The sequence below is a fragment of the Microtus oregoni genome, unplaced genomic scaffold (assembly GCF_018167655.1).
Source record: "Microtus oregoni isolate MIOR12 unplaced genomic scaffold, Mior012 000054F_ref0000373, whole genome shotgun sequence".
NCBI lineage: Eukaryota > Metazoa > Chordata > Mammalia > Rodentia > Cricetidae > Microtus > Microtus oregoni.
In genome coordinates, this window is record NW_024543830.1 from 14,456,615 (window position 1) to 14,476,114 (window position 19,500).

Consider the following 19,500-nt stretch of genomic DNA (forward strand, 5'->3'; position numbering starts at 1 on the left):
CAGACACATACAGGCTTATCTGCAGAGACTCCTTGGCCCCTCTCATGGGCCTTAAGAATAAAGCTCCAAGAGCACAGGTATTCTAGTTTCAATGCCAAATAGAGCCCTGGGAAAGAAAGAGGTTCTCAAGTGTCAGGGTCTGAACTTGAAATGTCAAGCTTAGCTATGGGATACAACCATAGTCAGAGGAGACACACCAGACTGCCACACCTGAGGAGAAAGCCAAGGCCACTATAGTCCTCAAACAAAAAATGGAACTCTACTGACAAAAAAAAAAAAAAAAAAAAAGAAAGAAAGAAAAAAACAGTTCTACCCAACTCATTAAGGCCCAGCCCTAGCTCCTGGCCCAAATCTGCAGGCGGTTCCTTGGGTGGGACGCTAGCGCTGTAACTAGTGTGGAGGGGTGGGGCAGGCTCCCCAGCTGACCTGGAAGATTAGCGCTGCCCCTGAGTCCCTTAAGACACACACAGTAACAGTCTCGCCTGAATAGCTCAGCTTATCGCTCAATCAGTATTACAGCAATCCAGAAAGATCATTCTGGAGGACTCCATAGAACAAAAACAGAAAGGTTAACCAGACATACAGAGCTGGACAGGGACCTTCTTTCCTGTGGTACCTCTGAAGAAACTGCCACTGCATGAGGTAAGCAGTCAAGTCTATTGCCTGCTTGACTGCTGCTCCCAAAGTCTTCTGAGGTAAGCAAGAATGCCCCAGGTATTGCAAAAAAAAAAAAAAAAAAAAAATTCCGCCTCCTCCCTGTTTCCCATTTCCCTCCCCCTCCTCACACACATCGCCCCCTCCCCCCACTCCCCCACCCCTCCCCCCTTTCCCCCCCCCACTCCATTCCCCCTCCCTCTCGAGAATGAAGAGCAGTCCAGATTCCCTGCCCTGCGGGAAGTCCAAGGTCCTCCCACTTCTATCCAGGACCAGGAAGGTGAGCATCCAAACAGGCTAGGCTCCCACAAAGCCAGTTCATGTATTAGGATCGAAACCTAGTGCCAATTGTCCTTGGCTTCTCATCAGCCTTCATCGTCCGCCACGTTCAGAAAGTCCGGTTTCATCCCATGCTTATTCAGTCCCAGTCCAGCTGGCCTTTGCAACAACTAAAAAATAAACAAAATAAACAAAAAATAAAAAAATAAAAAAAAGAATTTAACCCAGATAGGAAGTGAAATTTTTGCTGGTGCTTAAAATGTAAAGTTATTAAACCCTGGACAAATTAAAAGCAACATAAAGTAAGTTACTGTTATTCATTAAAAAAAAAAAAAAAAGCCCCAGGTATAAGCAAGGTGCTCTAGGCTGGCATTTGAGATCTGGTCACTAGAAGGCGCTCTAGGACTAGCGCTGACTCCTGGGCGGGCGTGTTGAGGGCTGGTTTTATTTATTCCTTCAACATTCATCTACAGAACCTCTATGCCAATACTAAATGCTATAAAAAGTTAGAAATGACTCATATTTCATTAGAAAGCCAAGCAATATATGCAAAAATAGCACATTCCTGTTTACCCACCGGTAACCTCTCTCTTGCTAGCTCATTGCTAACCTTCTTTCGTACCTTTGTCTAATTGCTGCTTCCTCATTCCTTCTGGCTGCACCTTAAAGCTCAATATTCTTAGTCTTGTTCAAAGTCTCCACCCAACCCCACGGCACTGATACCCACACGCCCTTTCCTTTTGCTTACTTCGAGGTGTTTGCTTTGTCTAGTTTGCAGTGCTAGGAATTGAACCCAGGACCTTGCGCATTCCAGGCAAATGCTAGACCAGGCTTTGCTCCTAGGCCTTCATGGATTCATCTATTATCGCCACGGTTTGCGTTCCTGCACAACAAACGCTTTACAACGTGGGAGGGTCTTTCTGTGTGCTCACCAATGGACACAGTGCCTAGAGCAGTGTATCACATCCGAAAATGGTTAAAAACAAGTGACTATTTGGGGTTAGGACCCAGCCATCAATCACTCCTGTGGTTTGGGGAAAGAGGGCTTAGGTATAACAGGCACCTTCTCAGAGGAGATGACATTTAAGCTGGCATGAAGGATGAGCAGCGTCCTGTGACAGACAGAGAAGGCGAGAAACACAGGATGCCTAGGGGACAGCAGAGAAGACAGAGACAGGCTGTGTGATGCTGGGTGTGACCCAGGCAGATGGACAGCCCAGATGTCCCTCTTGGCATCCGTACTGCCACCTCCCCACAGTTGCTGCAAGCTGTGTCCCCAGGGATGACCAGAGCCACCTGGCAGGAGCCAGGCTCTGTCTCTCAGCCGCCCTCACCTTTCCCTACTTCCTGCTTTCGGTATGGGGGCCACTGCAAGACACCGTTCTGGACTCTGCCATGGGGCAGCCGCTGCTATTCCTGTCTGTTCTGGTCTCCCTTCTGCCATGAGGAAGAAACAAACCACACAGCTCCAGGAAAACAATCCATCATTTTGTCATAGCATTTCCATTTCAAAGACTTCCTTTCCAGCAGCTCCCAGGGCTAATGCTTCCTCTTATTAGCACAGAACTGCAAGGAGGTGAGCGCCAGGGAGGCAGAGGGCTGGAAGTGGACAGGAGGCCTGAGATTGTTGCCTGTCACCTCAGGGCAGTGTGTGTGCAAACACGTGCCTATGCATAAGCTTGTGTGTGTGCGTGTGTGTGTCTATGCCTGTGTGTGTGTCTATGCCTGTGTGTGTGTGTCTATGTCTGTATGTGTGTCTGTGTCTATGCCTGTGTGTGTCTATGTCTGTATGTGTGTCTGTCTGTCTGTCTGTGTGTCTATGCCTGTGTGTGTGTCCGTGTATGTCTATGTCTGTGTGTGTGTCTCTGTGTCTGTGTGTGTCTATGTCTGTCTGTGTGTGTCTATGTCTGTGTGTGTCTATGTTGGTGTGTGTGCCTCTGTGTGCGCCTGTGTCTGTGTGTGTCTGTGTGTGTGTCTGTATGTGTGTCTCTGTGTGTCTGTGTGTGTCTATGTCTGTCTGTGTGTGTCTATGTCTGTCTGTGTGTATGTCTGTGTCTGTGTGTGTGTCTGTGTCTGTGTGTGTCTATGTCAGTGTGTGTTTCTATGTCTGTGTGTATCTATGTTGGTGTGTGTGTCTCTGTGTGTGTCTCTGTGTGTGCCTGTGTCTGTGTGTGTGTGTCTGTGTCTGTATGTGTGTCTCTCTGTTTGTCTGTATGTGTGTCTCTGTGTGTGTCTATGTTTGTGTCCTTTCTCTCATGTTTCTCCCATTCACTAGTCACACCATTCTGTCAGAGGCACACATACCACCAAGGCACAGATGCCTGCAGGCACAGGCTGAGCCTCTGTGTTGTGCTGGGGACTCAGCCTCACCACACAGCTGAGGATTCAGAGGATAGACAGACTCCCCATCGTCCTGAAGCATCTCAGTCAGAGACATATGTATAGCTATGACTCAGAAATGCTGCTTTAAATGGCACTGCTGAGTGGCAGCCCAGGAAGCAAAGGGGTGGGGTACCATTCTAGAGCAGATGATATTTAAGTTGGTCTGAAGCGTGAGGAGGGCTGAAGGTGAGAGAAGAGAAGGGAAAGCAGACAAGAGGAGTAGAAGGTGACCCAAAGCCCCGCTTCTGGGTGCTGGGTGAGGCTATACACAACAGCCACCAAGGGGCCCCCGCTGTTCTCTCTGCAGACTGGTCCGCCACCAGACATAGACAGTGGGAAGTGTTTGTGTGCCGGCCCAGTTCTGAAGAGCATCCCCCACCCTTGCCAACAACATAGATGTGCTGGTGGCCCCTTCACTCATCCCTGGCAAAGCCCCAGCACACAGGGGACCCCGTTGTATATAGTGATTCTCTAAAGGCAGTTAGCCCATTCTTCCCCCACTGTCCTCTCAGTGCTATCAGGACTAAACACCAGCCCATTCACGAACATTCTGAAGACAGGCTGTGTATGTGAGATCTGGTAGATGACAGAAATGTGCCCTGAAGGTTGTTGGTGTGGAGAGCATCACAGGCAGAACACCGGCCTGAGTTAACAGCAGGACCAAGGCCACAGCTCACCATGCAGGCCACACCCAGAGAACCCCAGGATGAAGACACTATGCCAGGCTTACTGTGTCCTCACCAGCTCCTGACAAGGAACACCACCAGGGCCAGGTGAGCACTATGGGGTGAGTCTGTTGGATCCAAGCCTTGAGTTTATGACCATCACCTCATTTAGACTTTCTCCACGGTCTCCAAATGAGGTTTGAGTATTTAAAATACAATTGTTAAATGTAAACCTCTGAAACACATAACAGGATTTTTGTAAGCTAATCCAATAACTCTTTTCTTTCTTTTTCAAAAAAATCTATACAAAGACTGGAAATAATGAACTGACCTAATTCTGTCTCACTCTTCACAAACAGACAGTATTGGTCCTGTGTATGAAAAGTGAGGCTTGGCGAAGCCAGTTCTTATTCCTTCCCAGCAATGACCTTCCTTTCCGGGCCCCCTGAGGTTCAGAGACCAGGGCCTAACCACTGAGGGTACCACTCCTGTCCTGGGATCCTTTATAGTCTCTCAAGGCCTCTGCCCCAACTCACCCCAGACTCTCAGCTCCCCAGGGAAGTAGCTGGAGCCATTCCTCCAACTCCTCATCCCCATCTGCCTCTTCCCTGTTGGAGGCCAGGCCTGCCCCTCTACAGACCCCCTCAGGTAACACGCGTGGTTGGTGATGTCTCCACTGCCCTGGTCCCCCATCTTTTGTGTTTGGTCACTTCTGAGGTTACTTCTGAGAAAGACCCCAAGGGATGCCTCCAGATGGTCAGTAATATAATTCCACCATCACCCCCACTGGGACAGTCAAGAACATTCCCACCCTGTCTTCAGTCTCCTCTGAAGTATCACTACCAAGTCAGGAGCTTCCAGCCCGAGACTCCACCTATCTTGCCCATCCTCCTCCATCCGCCCATCGTCCAGACAAAGTGGAATGGGAATAGGTCGCAGGGGGCCTGCCCCATTTCGAGGCCTTCCATGAGGGAGGGGGTTGGCTCCACCAGTGATAGCAGGTCTCGTCCTTCACTACCACTGTGCCACATAACTATGACCACAAAAGACTGACTCTTGTTGACATGACAGACGTCTGAATTCTTACATTTTCCTGGGGAAACGCCAGTCAAGAGGAGGCAGTACCTGCCCTGAGGATATGGCTCAGTCAATAAAGTACTTGTTTCGTGAGCATGAATAGCTGAGCTTGGGCCCAGAAGCCATGGAAAGATGCTGGGCATAATGGTACACAGCTGAGCCCCCAGCACTGGAGACACAGCCAGGAGAACCCCTGGGGCTCCTTGATCAACCGGTCTAGCCTAATCAGTGAGCTACTCCAGGCCAATAAGAAATCCTGTCTCAAAAGAGTGAACAGTGTTCCTGAGTATGATGCTCAAGGCTGTCCTTTGACTTCCCCGTGCTCTCCAGCACAGAGAGGGGTGGGGGTAGGAGGAGGGGGATGAAGAGGGAGTGGGAGGGAGGGAGGAAGGAAGAGAGGGAGGGAGGGAGGGAGGGAGGGAGGGAGGGAGGGAGGGGGAGAGAAAGAGGGAGGGAAGGAGGCAGAAAGGGAGGGAGGGAGAGAGAGAGAGAGAGAGAGAGAGAGAGAGAGAGAGAGAAGGGAATAGAAGCAGACTTGTGCAGTCTCCAGAAGAGCATTTTCTAGGGAGTCCACGCAGACTCCAAACTCTGGGGATCCTCTCTGGAAGCTTGTCTTCCCGTCCCCCAAGGTGACTGAGGGCCCAACTGACACACAGCAGGAAAGCCAGCAAATCTTCCTCAACCCCTGTTCTCACCCTGCCACGGCTCCTTCAGGAAGACTGCATGGCTGAGAGTGAGGGCCTACCATTGGCACCACAGTCCTCCCTGGGAACTCGACAGCTGGCACCTGACCTCAACTGCCAGCCTCACAGCACACCCGGATGAAGATGCCCTGAGCACTGGTGGTCAGTGTGTGTCCTAAGAAAGAACTGGACACTGTCCAGGGTTCCAGCCACCACAGATCAGCAGCAGAGCTGGACCCTGGACCCCTCGGAGAGCTTCTGCATTTCCCATCCTTGTCTGCAACAGCAATGAAGCCCTACTCATTGTTAGGCTGGAGGCGTCCTCTCCACGGCCTGAGTGTTCTCTTGGCAGCCCCAACACCACACACTTGCCTTTGCCTCTACTCCTCAGATGGCCTCCTCTAGGAAGCTCTAGAGTGGAAAGACAGGTGGACAACACATGCTTAGTCTCCTTCACCTCAGCTTGAAATAGCCCTTGGTGAACTTGGTGAAAGTTCCTACCAGACAACCATAGCCCTAGCCCTCCCCGGCTCATTTGTCACAGCTCTGCCCACACAGTACATGGCAGACAAAGCCCAACCCCATATTAGTGCAGAGCTCCGGTGCCAATGAGAACGAGAGAAAACAGTCTTTGAAGAAATGCAGTGTTTATTAGTGTGTGTGTGTGTGTGTGTGTGTGTGTGTGTGTGTGTGTGTGTGTGTAAAACACAATCTGGTGTAGCTGTATAATCAGACAGCCTTGGCCAACCCAATACGATTGTTGGCCCTGTCGAAAACACTGTAGAACTCCCGGATAAAAACGTCCCCCAGGATCCACATCTGGGAACCAAACTTGAAGCCACTGGTACAGGAGCCCGGTTCCTGGAAAAGGCAACACTGAGATGAAAAGCGGTCTTCTACCCCATCACTCAACTACTCTCGGTTGCCCATTTCATCCTTGAAATCACCTTCCCGGATAAGCAAGGAGAATGGGATTCATCATACTCAACAGATAAAGAAAGCAGGGGTTGAAGAGATGGCTCAGCAGTTAGCAGCACCTGCTTCTTGCAGAGGTCCAGAGTTCCCAGCATCTACATTAGGTGGCTCAAAACTGCCTCTAAGTCCAGCTCCAGGGGATCTTATGCCCTCTTCTGGCCTCTACAGGCAACTGCATTCACAAACACATACCCACCCCACCTCTCCACCCACACACCACACATTAAAAATAACTAAAAATAGAAATAATGGACTGGAGAGAGGGCTCAGGAGTTTAAAAAAAAAAAAACACTAGCCGGGCGGTGGCGGCGCATGCCTTTAATCCCAGCACTCGGGAGGCAGAGGCAGGCGGATCTCTGTGAGTTCGAGACCAGCCTGGTCTACAAGAGCTAGTTCCAGGACAGGCTCCAAAACCACAGAGAAACCCTGTCTCGAAAAAAAAAAAAAAACCACTTGTGTTTTTCCAGAGGACCAAGCTTCAGTTTCCAGCACCCACATGGTGGCTCATAACCATCGGTAACTCCAGTTCCAAGGGATCTGATCTCCTATCCTGATCCCTATGAACACTAGCTTCTCACATACTGCACATACAAACATGCAGGCAAAATACTCCGACACATAAAAGAAAAAAATAAATTTTTGTTTTATTTTTTGAAGCAGTGTTTCTTTATATAGTTCTGACTGTCCTGGAGCTGGCCTCAAACTCACAGAGCTCCTCTTGCCTCTGCCTCCCAAGTGCTGGGATTAAAAGCAAAAAAAAAATCTTTAAAAAATGAAATGTACTTAATCTGAGGTTATTCGGTGAGGTCCTGACCCCATGTACTGCACCCCACATCTAACCCCTTACCATCACAATGAAAATTCATTGCCCTTAATCATCACCAGTTTGGGGTACTCAGGACCAGGCCATGTTGAGGCCAGCAATGCCCACGACAGCCAAAATGATCTATGGAAACTCTGGATAGAATTCTGTGCTGCCAGGGCTTGGAAGTTTGAACAGTGGATGGGGGTCTCTGTGCTTGGTTTGGGTCCAATCTATATCCCTCTTCCAAGCCCTTGGTGTCCTTTCTGTTTCCTATTGATGTGGGAGTGATTTCTTATTAATAAAGAAACTGCCTAGACCCATTTGATAGGCCAACCCTTAGGTAGGCGGAGTAAACAGAACGGAATGCTGGGAGAAAGAAGCTGAGTCAGGGAGTCGCCATGGTTCTCCCACTCCAGACAGACGCAGGTTAAGATCATTCCTGGTAAGCCAGCTCGTGGGCTACACAGATTAATAGAAATGGGTTAGATCAATATGTAAAAGCTAGCCAATAAGAAACTAAAACTAATGGGTCAGGCAGTGTTTAAAAGAATACAGTTTCCATGTAATTATTTCGGGTAAAGCTAGCTGGGTGGCGGGACACAGCCCGCCGCTCCGTATTTCAACATCCTATTTCTTTCAGCAAGAAGCTATAGAGGCCACACAAATAGTCTCAATGATGAATATTATGGCTCTTGCATGCTTTGCCTGGTCCATGTCATTTGTCCTCAGTGACTCCACTGACTTGCCAAAGTCCCAAGGGAAGGGATACTAGGTGGACCCAGAGCATGGCTCTCCTGAAGCTCATACCTGGTTGATATAGGCCGAGGGTGGCAGTGGAAACTTCCTGCCATGGATCTCAAAGACAATTGTGGGCATCATCCCCAAACTCCAGCAGTTGACTTTAAACTGAGAGAAGGACGAGAGACGGCATTTATCAAGAGAGGCACTGCTGGCACAGAGCTCCTTCCTCCACACTGTGTGGCTCTCCTCAGAGGGAAACAGGGACACCCTCCAGATGAATCTGGCTCTTAAAACATGGCCCCACAAGGAGGGATCAGCTTTCAGCAACACAGGGACAGAGCCCAGCATGGGACAAAAAGAGGCTTGCCTGCATATCTTCCTTCTAGGTCAACCAGAGTGCACAAGGACCTCAGGGAAAGGGGGAGGGGTTGGTTGCTGGCAGGGGTGAGCAGAGTGGATCAAGAGAGTACCACAAAGATCACAAAGGCATAGCCTCTCAGCAGATCAACCACTGGCACTCCCATCGCAAGCACAGACCAAAGCTGGAAGGGGCCGTTGCCCACTTTTGAAAACCGGGCTCAACCAACAATCCTCTTCATCATTTCTTGGGCAGAAAGGGGCTCTTGATTCAGGTGGGCCGGGCAGGGGTTCTCTAGAGGTAAGGAAAGGGCCTGACCTTACCAGGCCATAGTGGCCCTGCACAGCCCCAATGGCCTGTTGGATATTGAGGATGTCTCCACCAGGGCCCGCCAGCAGGGCAGTGCCTGTGTCCAGAAAGGCAGGGCAGCCACCTTGACAAGCCACCACTTCGTCATTGATGGTGATCCTGGAAGATTAAGCATAACGGCTACACAGTATCAACCTGTATCCTGCCTTCTCCCCCTGGGTCCTTCCCACCCCCGCCAGGATCCTCGGGGAAGGAAGGAGGTCCAGGTCTCTCTCTCTCTCTCTCTTTGCTTCTTCTTGGAACCCCCAAAACTTTCCAAATTCAGAGAAAATTCCCCTCAATTGGTGGCTAAATTGAAAACAGTTGCAAGGGTCCAAATAACAAGGAAAAAATCCATTTGCCTGCCCCTCCCGGAGTGGAATGAGGATTAACTAGTTGCCTGTGGATCCGGTTTCAAGTTTTCTCTGCCATTTACTTGATATATGTCTCAGATGAGTGTCCCCAACATTTGTATACTTGAGCTCCTCATTAACCAAATGGGTACATGAGCAACCCCTTAATCAACTTAAGGATGGCTAAAGGTTCAGACCAAAGGTCTATAACCTACACTCTGAAGACAATACTGGCACCCACCTCCTACAGGCTCAGTGGGAACCAATGAGACAGCCACTGTAGACCTACAGGCTCAACACGGTGCCCCCCAGGCAGTAGGCAGTCAGTGTGACCAGTGCAGGGTTGGATACGCAACACAACCACTTGCAAAGGATGCTGGCCTCACAGGTGGCTATCAGAACCAATCAATAATCTCAGAGCTGCTGGGTGCAGTTCTTCTCGGACCTGTGCTCTTACTCCTGAGCCCCCTTATCCACACATCAAGAGTCAGCCTCCTGCAGGAGCCCATGCAAAGTTCTGCTCACCCACCTGTCTACTGTGAACTGCCAATATCCCTGCACGGTCACAGGCACCCAGTGCAGCGAGCCTACGAAGTAGGACTGATCAATGGCTCCCAGCGTGAGCATGCTCCCCTGATCATTCCTGGAACCAAGAAAGGCAACAGACACCCCATTGATGAGGAGTACTCGAGGAAGATGGATGGAAACCCAATCCCTCCCTCCCATCTACCCCAACAGCTGCAGTTCCCTGCTTCTGTGATCCACAGCCCTGATTCAGCACTGCCACGGGAGGGGACCAACAGGTTCTGACCTGCATCCCTGGTCTTTCCAGCACCCCCATGAGCCTCCATCCAAGGCACAGAGAAAAGGAATCTTCAACAAGGCCCTAGACTTTGGACTGAAACCGTCTCCCAGAGTCAGATCCCTTCTGCTCCCTCTGGGGTACTGCTGCATGCTCAATGGGGCAAACTCACACCCATCTACCCACCCTGCTCCACCTCCTAGAACTCGAACCCTTCCTACCTCTAGAACATAGTACCTGCTGCTTAAAACCTGCTGGCTTTCTGGCCCTCACCTGGGTAACTCCCACTCAGGTTGGGTGAAGCCTGCCTGCCTTGTCCTGTGTGCATGTTCACACACATACACGTGGGCATACAGACCCATGTCAGAATGGACATATGTATTTTAAGGTACCCATAAGCCCCTATTCACAATTACTTGATTATAGCGCAAAAAATTACTGTGTACAGACTATTCCCCTTGCTAAAATCTATCTTCCAGCTTGTCTTGTTTTGCTGATGTGTATGTGTATGTCCTGACCTGACCTATGCATACAGAAGGCTGGTAAAAATGCATGGAGTTGATGAATAAATGAATGAATGAATGAATGAATGAATGAATATCTAAATGCATGCATGAATGAAAGATACCACCTATTTTTTGCCTAGGGTCCCCTCTCCTCAACTGTCAACTCTTCTCCTGGGGTGGTCTCTTTCTCCTTGTACAGCCACCTACCCCACTGAGCTGAGCTAGGTCATCATAAGCACAGGAAGGTAAAGTAGAAAGCCCTGTAGCAGGCACCCAGGGCTCCAGGCCTGGCTTGGACTAGTTCCTGAATAAGCGTCCCTCTTTCTCTCTCCCTGCTGGAAGAAGCTAAGACTCTATAGGAACTCAAAGACGATGACACACGATTGCCGAGATCCTGTGTCTTTGTGCTCATCTAGAAATGTGAATGGACCTTGCTTTCATTGCTGTTATTTGCAGGACTGGAGATTGAACCTGGGCCCAGCACACGAAAGTCATCTTTGTCCCAGTATATAAATGACTTCAGTGGGGGCTTTGGACAGATAGTAGAGGTCCTAGAAACCAGAATGGAGACAGTTTGGATGCTGGTGGCTACCTTGACAGGTATGCCAACAAGGGGCAGACATTCACCTCAACCATCGTGTGTGTGTGTGTGTGTGTGTGTGTGTGTGTGTGTATCCATTCCTTACCAGGTAGACAGTCAGACCCTCGCTAAGCACAGCTCCTACCTGTTCATGTAGACAGAGAACAGGTCTTCCGCGACCAGGTGCCTATTCATCATGTTGTCAAATATGGGCACTGAATACTTGGAGGCAAGAGAAGGGTAGGACAGCCCCAGGATGCCATCGAATGGAGAGAAGACGAAGATGTCACCTGGCTCCTGGGTGCTCAGGCCCACAGTCTGGCGGGTAACTGTAATGTCAGAGACCTGCGGAGAAGAAGAAGAAGAAGAAGAAGAAGAAGAAGAAGAAGAAGAAGAAGAAGGAGAAGGAGAAGGAGAAGGAGAAGGAGAAGGAGAAGAAGAAGAAGAAGAAGAAGAAGAAGAAGAAGAAGAAGAAGAAGAAGAAGAAACAGCATGATGACTTCCATCGGGGAGCTTCTGCAGCCAGAGACAGGAGAGTTCAGGGATGGAGCGGCCAGCCTGGGACCACAGGTCAGGGTCAGCATCCAGTCCTCGCTGGCCTTCCTTCCCTTTTATGGATAATTTGGGGTTGTTTTCAACTTAAGAGGTTGCGGTGGGCTGGACCCTCTACACTTTCTGCTTCGTTTTGAATGACTGGTCTGAGGAGGAGAGGAAGGGGAAGAGGAGACAGTGTTTAGTGCAGACACGGGTTTCATGTTGGGGACAAGCCCAAAGGAAGTGGGATGGTGGTTGTCTCGATGCTGCCTGCAGAAGCAGATGCACCTGGGCCTTCGTGGCCCTCTCAGACACTATCTGTGAAGGCATCGCCACTCACAGGTGCTGTGTGGGTCCCCGTTCTGTTGCCTGCTGACTGAGCTTGAACAAGTTCCTCTTAGGCCTCAGTCCCTTATCCGATAAATGGAATAACAATGCCTGACTCTCAAGTTGGTGCCAAAGCTAAATAACTGAGCACCCACTGAGTCCCCGAGTGTCTGTGCATTGAAGAGTTATTGGTGCCATGATAAAGAAGGTGGGTCTTGATTTGCCCATTTCCCCAGAGGGCAGATGTGTCCACCAGTCTGCTCCGGGCCACACAAAGGGCTGAAACAGGTCTCCTGCCTCTGCTCTGTCCCATAAAATTAATTGACTTCCACGCTGAGCAGTCAATTTGGCTTTTAAAATATGAATCGAGCCTATCACACAGACTACAACTGCCTCACACTTCTCAGTAAAGGCCAGATGGAGTTATCCCTCCAGCCCCAGCTCTCATAACTTATCCTGTGCCCCTTAGCTCACTTCGCACCCCCCCATGTTGGTCTCTGTCCCCTTCCTCAGCTGCTCCAGCTCCTCCCCCATCCCAGGATTCTTGCCCTCCATCTTCTGCAGTGCTGACCACAGGTCACCTCAGGCCTGGCTTCTGGAAGGATATCACTTGGGTTGCAGCCTGCAACCGGCCATCATGCCCACCAAACCTCGGTCCTCTGGTTCCCAAGCCCTCTCTTCCACATGCTCCAGTTTTTTTTTCTTCTTGCGCCTGCTCAGTTGTGTTCAGAACCATCAGCCTTGCCTTTTGTGTGCAGGCCACGCTCTCACAAGGCCACCAGAGTGCCTGTTGCTAGAAAGCATGAGACGAGCAAGTCCACTCTCCTCCTGCCCACCACTGTCTTCCTAGAGCGAGTCCACTCTCCTCCTGCCCACCACTGTCTTCTTAGAGAGAGTCCACTCTCCTCCTGCCCACCACTGTCTTCCTAGAGAGAGTCCACTCTCCTCCTGCCCACCACTGTCTTCCTAGAGAGAGTCCACTCTCCTCCTGCCCACCACTGTCTTCCTAGAGAGAGTCCACTCTCCTCCTGCCCACCACTGTCTTCCTAGAGAGAGTCCACTCTCCTCCTGCCCACCACTGTCTTCCTAGAGAGAGTCCACTCTCCTCCTGCCCACCACTGTCTTCCCTAGAGAGAGTCCACTCTCCTCCTGCCCACCACTGTCTTCCTAGAGAGAGTCCACTCTCCTCCTGCCCACCACTGTCTTCCCTAGAGAGAGTCCACTCTCCTCCTGCCCACCACTGTCTTCCTAGAGAGAGTTCACTCTCCTCCTGCCCACCACTGTCTTCCCTAGAGCAAGCATTCGTGGTGTGGATAAATGAACGGTGACCAGGTGCTAAGGAATAGCTCGGTTTTCTTTGCTTCAGCCTATAAACTACTATTAAGGGTCTCCGATGTGCCAGGTATAAGGCTTTGATGATGTAGCAATGGACAAAAAAAAATGCCCCTGCCCTGAGGAACATTTTATCCAACAGAAGAGAACAACAATGAATTTTTAAAAGCAGTGATATGGCACAGGGGACAATGAGCCCTCAGAAGGAAAACAAATCATGGTGAGGTCATAGGCAGTGTGTGATTTTATAGGATGGTGAGAGACCTTGATGAGAAAGTGACATTCTGATGTGAAGCCAAGGCCTGGGATGGAACAGGCCATAGGGAAGGGAGCTAGAGGAGGCATGACCATAGACAGAGGATTCACGGAGTAAACTGAGTGACACAGGCCAAATTTGGCCAGAATGGGGAAATGAACACCAGGAACTGGGGGAGGCACTCAGGTGGAGCTCTGAGAACAGAAACAATAAGCAATGGAGGAAGGAAGGGAACATTATACAAAAGGCTATCAGTGGGACCTCCACACCCATTGAGCCATCCAGTGGACAGGACCCAAGGGATCCTCAGTCCCACCAAATGCACAACCCACTGGAACCAGGGTATCTCAGGGGAAAGATAGCTGCAGGGAAAGGTGGGGCGAGCTCAGGCTGTTGCCACCTCACTTACTGTGACAGTGTCGTAGCCCAGGAAACCCTGCATTCTCCCAGTGCCATACTGGACAAACAGGGGCTTGCTCAGGTTCTGGAAGGTGAAGGACTTGGACGGGTCAAAGCAGTGATGTTTTTCTGCAACAAAGACCCAGATTAGTGGATCCATGGTGTCAGCTTGCCCTCAACATTCCCAAACAGAGTGGAAACCCTCACCAGACCTTGTAAGAACAGAGCTATGGATCAGCCATTCTTTCTGTGGAAACCAAGCAATCTGGTCTTTCAGCATCACGGTCCCATAGTTTAGTCAAGAAAGCCCAGCCCACCCACCACCTCCACCTGTACAATTTCAAACACAAAAGAGAAGAAAACTAGGTGTGGGGTTCCTATGCCCATTTTCTCTGTTATCTGAGTAACTTTAGCCACGGTCTTCTCTAGACCTCCATTTCCTCATCTGGGAGACCGGAAAAGAAGAGGCAGGGTTGGGAGGTCACTCACGGCAGACTCTGCTGTTACAGTAGACAGAGGGCACCCAGAGCTCCGAGGAGCCTGTGTCAAACACCACCGTGAACTCCTGGGGCGGTGTCCCGATGTAGATCGTTCCGAAGTACTCACTCTAAGGACAGACGGCTCTTGGTTAGAGGTGCAGTCAGGGGCTGGGGGGGCTAGGGAGGTGATGCCAGACACAGACTCTCGTGGGTCCTGTGTTTTCTACTCAGAGACCTGGGAAGGGGGTCATCAAGTGGGAGAAAAGGAAAGGCTGTGCCCACTCCACAGGGAGGGCTCTTCTTCAGTCTCTCTGCAGTCCCACCCCAAGCCTGACAGCACTGCTGGCTTCAACTCAGAAGCGCACTACAGACCGGCAGTAAAGTCCTGCCTGGGAAAGAGAGCAGATCATCCTGCCAAGAAGCCAGCCACAGAGGTGGGCAACTGCTGAGGGCAGAGTCCCAGGAGCCCAGCCAAGCTCCTACCCCCCTGCCTCCTGCCAGCACCCTGGAGGCTGGGGAAGAACTGTGACCTAGATATAGAAGTAAAAGCACAGGCATAAAAGCACGGGCTGTTTGCTGTCAAGAGTGACAGGGAGGGGACTCCAGAAAGGGACAGTGCTCAACGGTCTTCTCCCCTGGGTGGGGAGAGGAGAAAAATGCAATCCATGCCTCACTCAGTAGCTGTGGTGACATCTTGCCCTGCTGTCACCAGATCTGATGACCACACACTAGAATGTGGTTCCCCCTAGTCCAAGGAAGCAGTTCATTGGAACTTAGACCTGTCCCAGCAAGGCTTTTGGAGCCCTGAAGAACAGAAGAGCTGACTTTGTTGGATCTGCTGGCCCATGGCAGAGCTACTGATGGCAGGCAGGGAGGTGGCCTCCACGACTTACAGGCTCCACAATTCCTGACAGAGGGAATGCTCTGGCAAGGCAGGAACCTAGGAACATGAGAATCCATTCCTGAGAGGGCCTGCAGAAACACTCACATCCAGGTAGTTGATCAGAGGCTCATTGGCCACGATGCCGGTGCCAAAGCCCTTCTCACTGAACTCTGACTGGTGCCTCCTCAGGAAGTCCTCCAGCAGCCCACACTCCTTCAGGGTGTTCCTCAGAGACTTCCCTTTGTGCAGAGGGATCCTGAGGAGTGGGGGGTGAACTCAGAGTAAGGGAGACTGGGCTGCACAAACCATCCCCACCCTGTTGTTCCCAGTCCAGCCTCTGGCCAATATTCCACAGGCAATGGATATTTCCAATTATTAAAATCATAACTCAAAGTAAAATCATAGATTCTATGTTGATTTAGAGGTCACTGTCTAGCTTCATTAAACACACTGCCCTGGCCCCTCTCTCTCCTTTTCTTTTCCAGTATGGTAGAGACTCGCTGTATTGGCTGAATGACACATTAAGTCATAAGTCTTGTTATTAACTGTTTGAAAGACACTGGGAACACCATCACTTACCCGGTCACCAAATGCTTTATGTCACCTTACTGTGTGCCAAGGCACAGAGGACACATATTGGAAAGGACACAGAAGGAGCCCTCTATGTCTCCTACACCGTGGCACCTATGTGGCATTGGTGCCACCCTTTGCCAACCCCTTTTCTTTTCTCTCTGGTAGTGTTTTCTCTAAAGTGACTGGAAGCCCTTTAGCAAGAGCAGGACCTCAAATGGGACCTCTTTGCCCAATTAAAGTTTGGGGTCATGCATGCAAGTCAACTGGAAAAAAGTTGTGGGGGAGAAGAAAAGAAGAAGAGAGAAAACTGCAGAAGAAACCATTCTGGACCCGGTTCTGCCATATTCCTTGGCAACCTGAAAACTGCCAAGTCCCTGAGCCAGGAGACTCCCCAAGTTCCCTGTAATTCACTGCAGGGGGGCTGTCAAAGCTCTCTGATCTTCACATTGGAGGGTCTGAGTGCCTTTATCTTCAGTTTCTTCTTATACAATAGGGCTAATTCTGCCTTTCCAACACTTTTTTATTCTGTATTTGACCATATGACCATTTTTCTCCCCTGTAGATTGAAGTAGAACTATGTGCGTCCCACAGTCCCTAAAACTTGTAACGACCTTGTCGTCCTCCTAGAGCTGGTTGAGAAGACAACTTGAGATTACCGAAGCGTAGTGGCTTCAGGACCCTCTTCTTCCAGAGAGTTACAGAGAGAATGCAGCATCTACCTCATGCAGAGCCAGAAGGCCATCCCTGCCTGGAATCCACCCCAGGGTCCTCAGTTCCAGCTCTTGTCTCTCGTATAGCAGCCAGCAACATCAGCCAGCAAACCTTGGACCTGGGAAAACTTCATCATCAGTACACTCCCCCTCCCAGAGAGCCCTCACTGGACCAAGACACTCAACCTCTTCTCAGGGATTCAACCCATCTTCTGTGAGACCAGGCCTTGACAGAACACACATGAGCACCTGGGTTGGGGGTGGGAGCAGCAAGGGTGCAAGCCCAGCCAGGCTGGTTGCATGGTGTCGGGCAGCTCAGGGTCTCTCCCTGAACAGTGGTCTCATCTACAAAATGCAAGTCCCCCAATCTATGGCAGTATAGGTGATGTCCTAGTTACTTTTGGAGAAGAACCTACAGACCTCTCTATAGGAGCGCGTACACCAAGAAATCTATTTTAATGGATGCATATATAGCTCCTACCATATGTCCAGAACAATTTGAAGCATTTTTACAAATATTAACTCATGCAGTCTCATAACAGCCCTAAAAGATTGGCACTACGGTGACCCTAATGTCATGGCAGCTGAAGAAGCGAAGGCACAGACTGTCCAATGGGTGAGAAGACTGAGGGCCAAGTGCCAGGCAGTTTGGGTCTAGAAACCATGCCTTCCTAACCTCAGGCTTTCTGTCCTCAGAATCACATGCAACGTGCAAAGACAGAAGTGACAGCAGGCCCTGTAGAATCTCCCCAAGGGAACCAAGGGATGGAAGAGCAGCCATCCACCTGCCCATGGAGGGTCTATGAGATGCCCTCCCCCGCCCCCCAGCATCCGACATTCACCTGGTGAGCGCATGGCTCTGAGAGATGGCAAGGACAGCCAGGAGCAACACAAAGCACCTCATTCTGGAGAGCAGGCCACGGCCGATCTAGCCAGTGCCCATCCTTGCAGTCTTTATAGAATGGGGCTCCTTCTGGCTGGATGCCCAGATTTCAGAGGCACCCCCATCTTCAGGCTCCTCCACAAACATAGTGAGATAGCACCCAGACTACCCAAGACCCACATTGATAAGAGCTGCAAACTCTACCACTATAAAGACTTCAAAGTTGAAGGGTACACAGACTGGGAAAAGTCAACACAGGCCCCTCTACACCAAATTCCCCTCTAGACAGGATTTCTGAGCTAACACAGGTGGGGCTGCTACCAGGAACCTGTTTCATGTTCTGCCTTCTTCTCTGTGAGCAGCCAAGCCACACGCCTCTCTCCTTCACCCCATCCCTAGACAGACTTCACTGGATGTCCGAGATGCTCCGATGTCCATCTCACCCAGACCAGTTTTCCAGAAGGGGCTTGATCTAGTCTCAAGGTGGCATCTGAGACCAAGAATGGCTGTATAATCTGCCACCTCCGTGGATGAAGCTCAATGTTAGAGTCCAGAACAACCATACTCACGTTCCGGCAGAGAGCAACGTCTAAAAGAGATGGCTCGTTCATCCTTGGAGACACAGTGTTCGTATGAAAGGGATGCTGAGAAAGCAAGGGACAAATGCCTGGTCACTGGAACTGCTGGAATAACTGGGGAGCGCAGATGGGAAGGCAGATGCAGGCCCCACACAAAGAGACAGGGGGAATAAGGCAGCGGCAGTTTAAGGGGCGCCGTATGATGAGACCGCATGTAGGAGGCCCACTCGGGGGTGAGTGGAGATGCACATGAGTGGGTATGTTGAGTGTTCTATTGAAGTTCAGGCCACGGAATCCAGATAGCCACGCCTTCTGACATGAGAGAGATTTAAGACAGGAAGGAAGCTAAAGTCTATCTCCATAATATTGGTGGAGAAAACTATGTCCCAGGCCTATGAACTGGGTAACTGTGATGAAGCCAGGATAAGGCAGGCAAACTGGAAAGCAAGGGGTTCAGGGCAATGACGTACAAGAGACCAAGAGCTGCCTGCTAGGAACAGGACAGACATCTTCATGGAAAGGAAGGCTGGCAAGGGTGGAAAGTGGGGAGAGGGCAGGCTGCAAGAGCTAAATGGCCAGGGTGGGGGATCTGGATACACCAGCCCTTCTGGAAGAGGTGCCATCTGAAACGTCACACACTTGGCTTGTGGGGAACCCAAGAGGCCAGGCAAAGGAGACCCGAGTATTTGAACAGAAGTAAGGACAGGAGTCAGGTCTGATCCCTACTGTGGCAAGGGCCTCCTCCGTGCATACCCTTCACAAAGCCATCAGATGTGTCCCCAGAAGTCTAGGACACTGCTGCTTCTCATGCTCCTGGGAGGTGGCCACGAGCACATGCAGCTGCCACCTGTCACCTTTCACCTCAAAGGCCAGAGAAGGAAGGGGCAAAATCAGTACTAAATGGTGAAGCCTGTTTCTTGTTTCCTTCCTTCAGGGTGCTGCTCTGATGGACCAGGCCCTGCCTCTAGGCTGTATCTCCTCTATCCTCCATCACTGAGCATACAAGAGGTGCTAAGGGAATGCCCAAGTAAGCAGATGAGTGCTAAGAGGCCTTGCCACCACCTTGAGAAGCAGCAAAACGTAGCTGGTAATGTCTCCACAGCACACTGCGGATGAGGAGACAGAAACTCAGAGAGGCCTGTAGGTCTGAAGTGTCCTGAACACTAACACTGCTTCCAAGTCTTTCTTCTCAGCCTCCAGGCGCCCCTTGAGACAGCCACAGTATGTGCAGTGGGCCCAACCTGCGATATTCAGCACTAAGACCCTCTGAGGGAGCACCTTCAGGAAGGTGTGGGGGAAGGGCTGACTGTGGCTCCACGCTGCCAACGGCCCAGCCTG

At 50.6% G+C, this 19,500-nt stretch overlaps 1 protein-coding gene across 1 annotated transcript; it reads right to left on the bottom strand.

Moving 5' to 3' along the window:
- Positions 1-6,469: 6,469 nt before the first annotated feature.
- On the bottom strand, positions 6,470-17,605 carry LOC121438083 (chymosin-like). The gene is made up of 9 exons (XM_041638306.1): positions 17,544-17,605; positions 15,524-15,674; positions 14,546-14,663; positions 14,067-14,185; positions 11,354-11,553; positions 9,850-9,963; positions 8,943-9,087; positions 8,328-8,426; positions 6,470-6,601 (listed from the first exon to the last, which is right to left on the bottom strand). The coding sequence occupies exons 1-9, from the start codon at positions 17,603-17,605 to the stop codon at positions 6,470-6,472; spliced, it is 1,140 nt and encodes a 379-aa protein (XP_041494240.1).
- Positions 17,606-19,500: the final 1,895 nt, after the last annotated feature.

Bases quoted from the DNA above. Each gene is read 5' to 3' on its own strand.
- LOC121438083 (XM_041638306.1), bottom strand. From the start codon at position 17,605: ATGAGGTGCTTTGTGTTGCTCCTGGCTGTCCTTGCCATCTCTCAGAGC. The intron at 15,675-17,543 runs GTGAATGTCGGA...CCCACTCCTCAG, and splicing joins CAGAGCCATGCGCTCACCAG to GATCCCTCTGCACAAAGGGA. The intron at 9,088-9,849 runs GTGGGTGAGCAG...TTAATCTTCCAG, and splicing joins TGGCAGTTCACAGTAGACAG to GATCACCATCAATGACGAAG.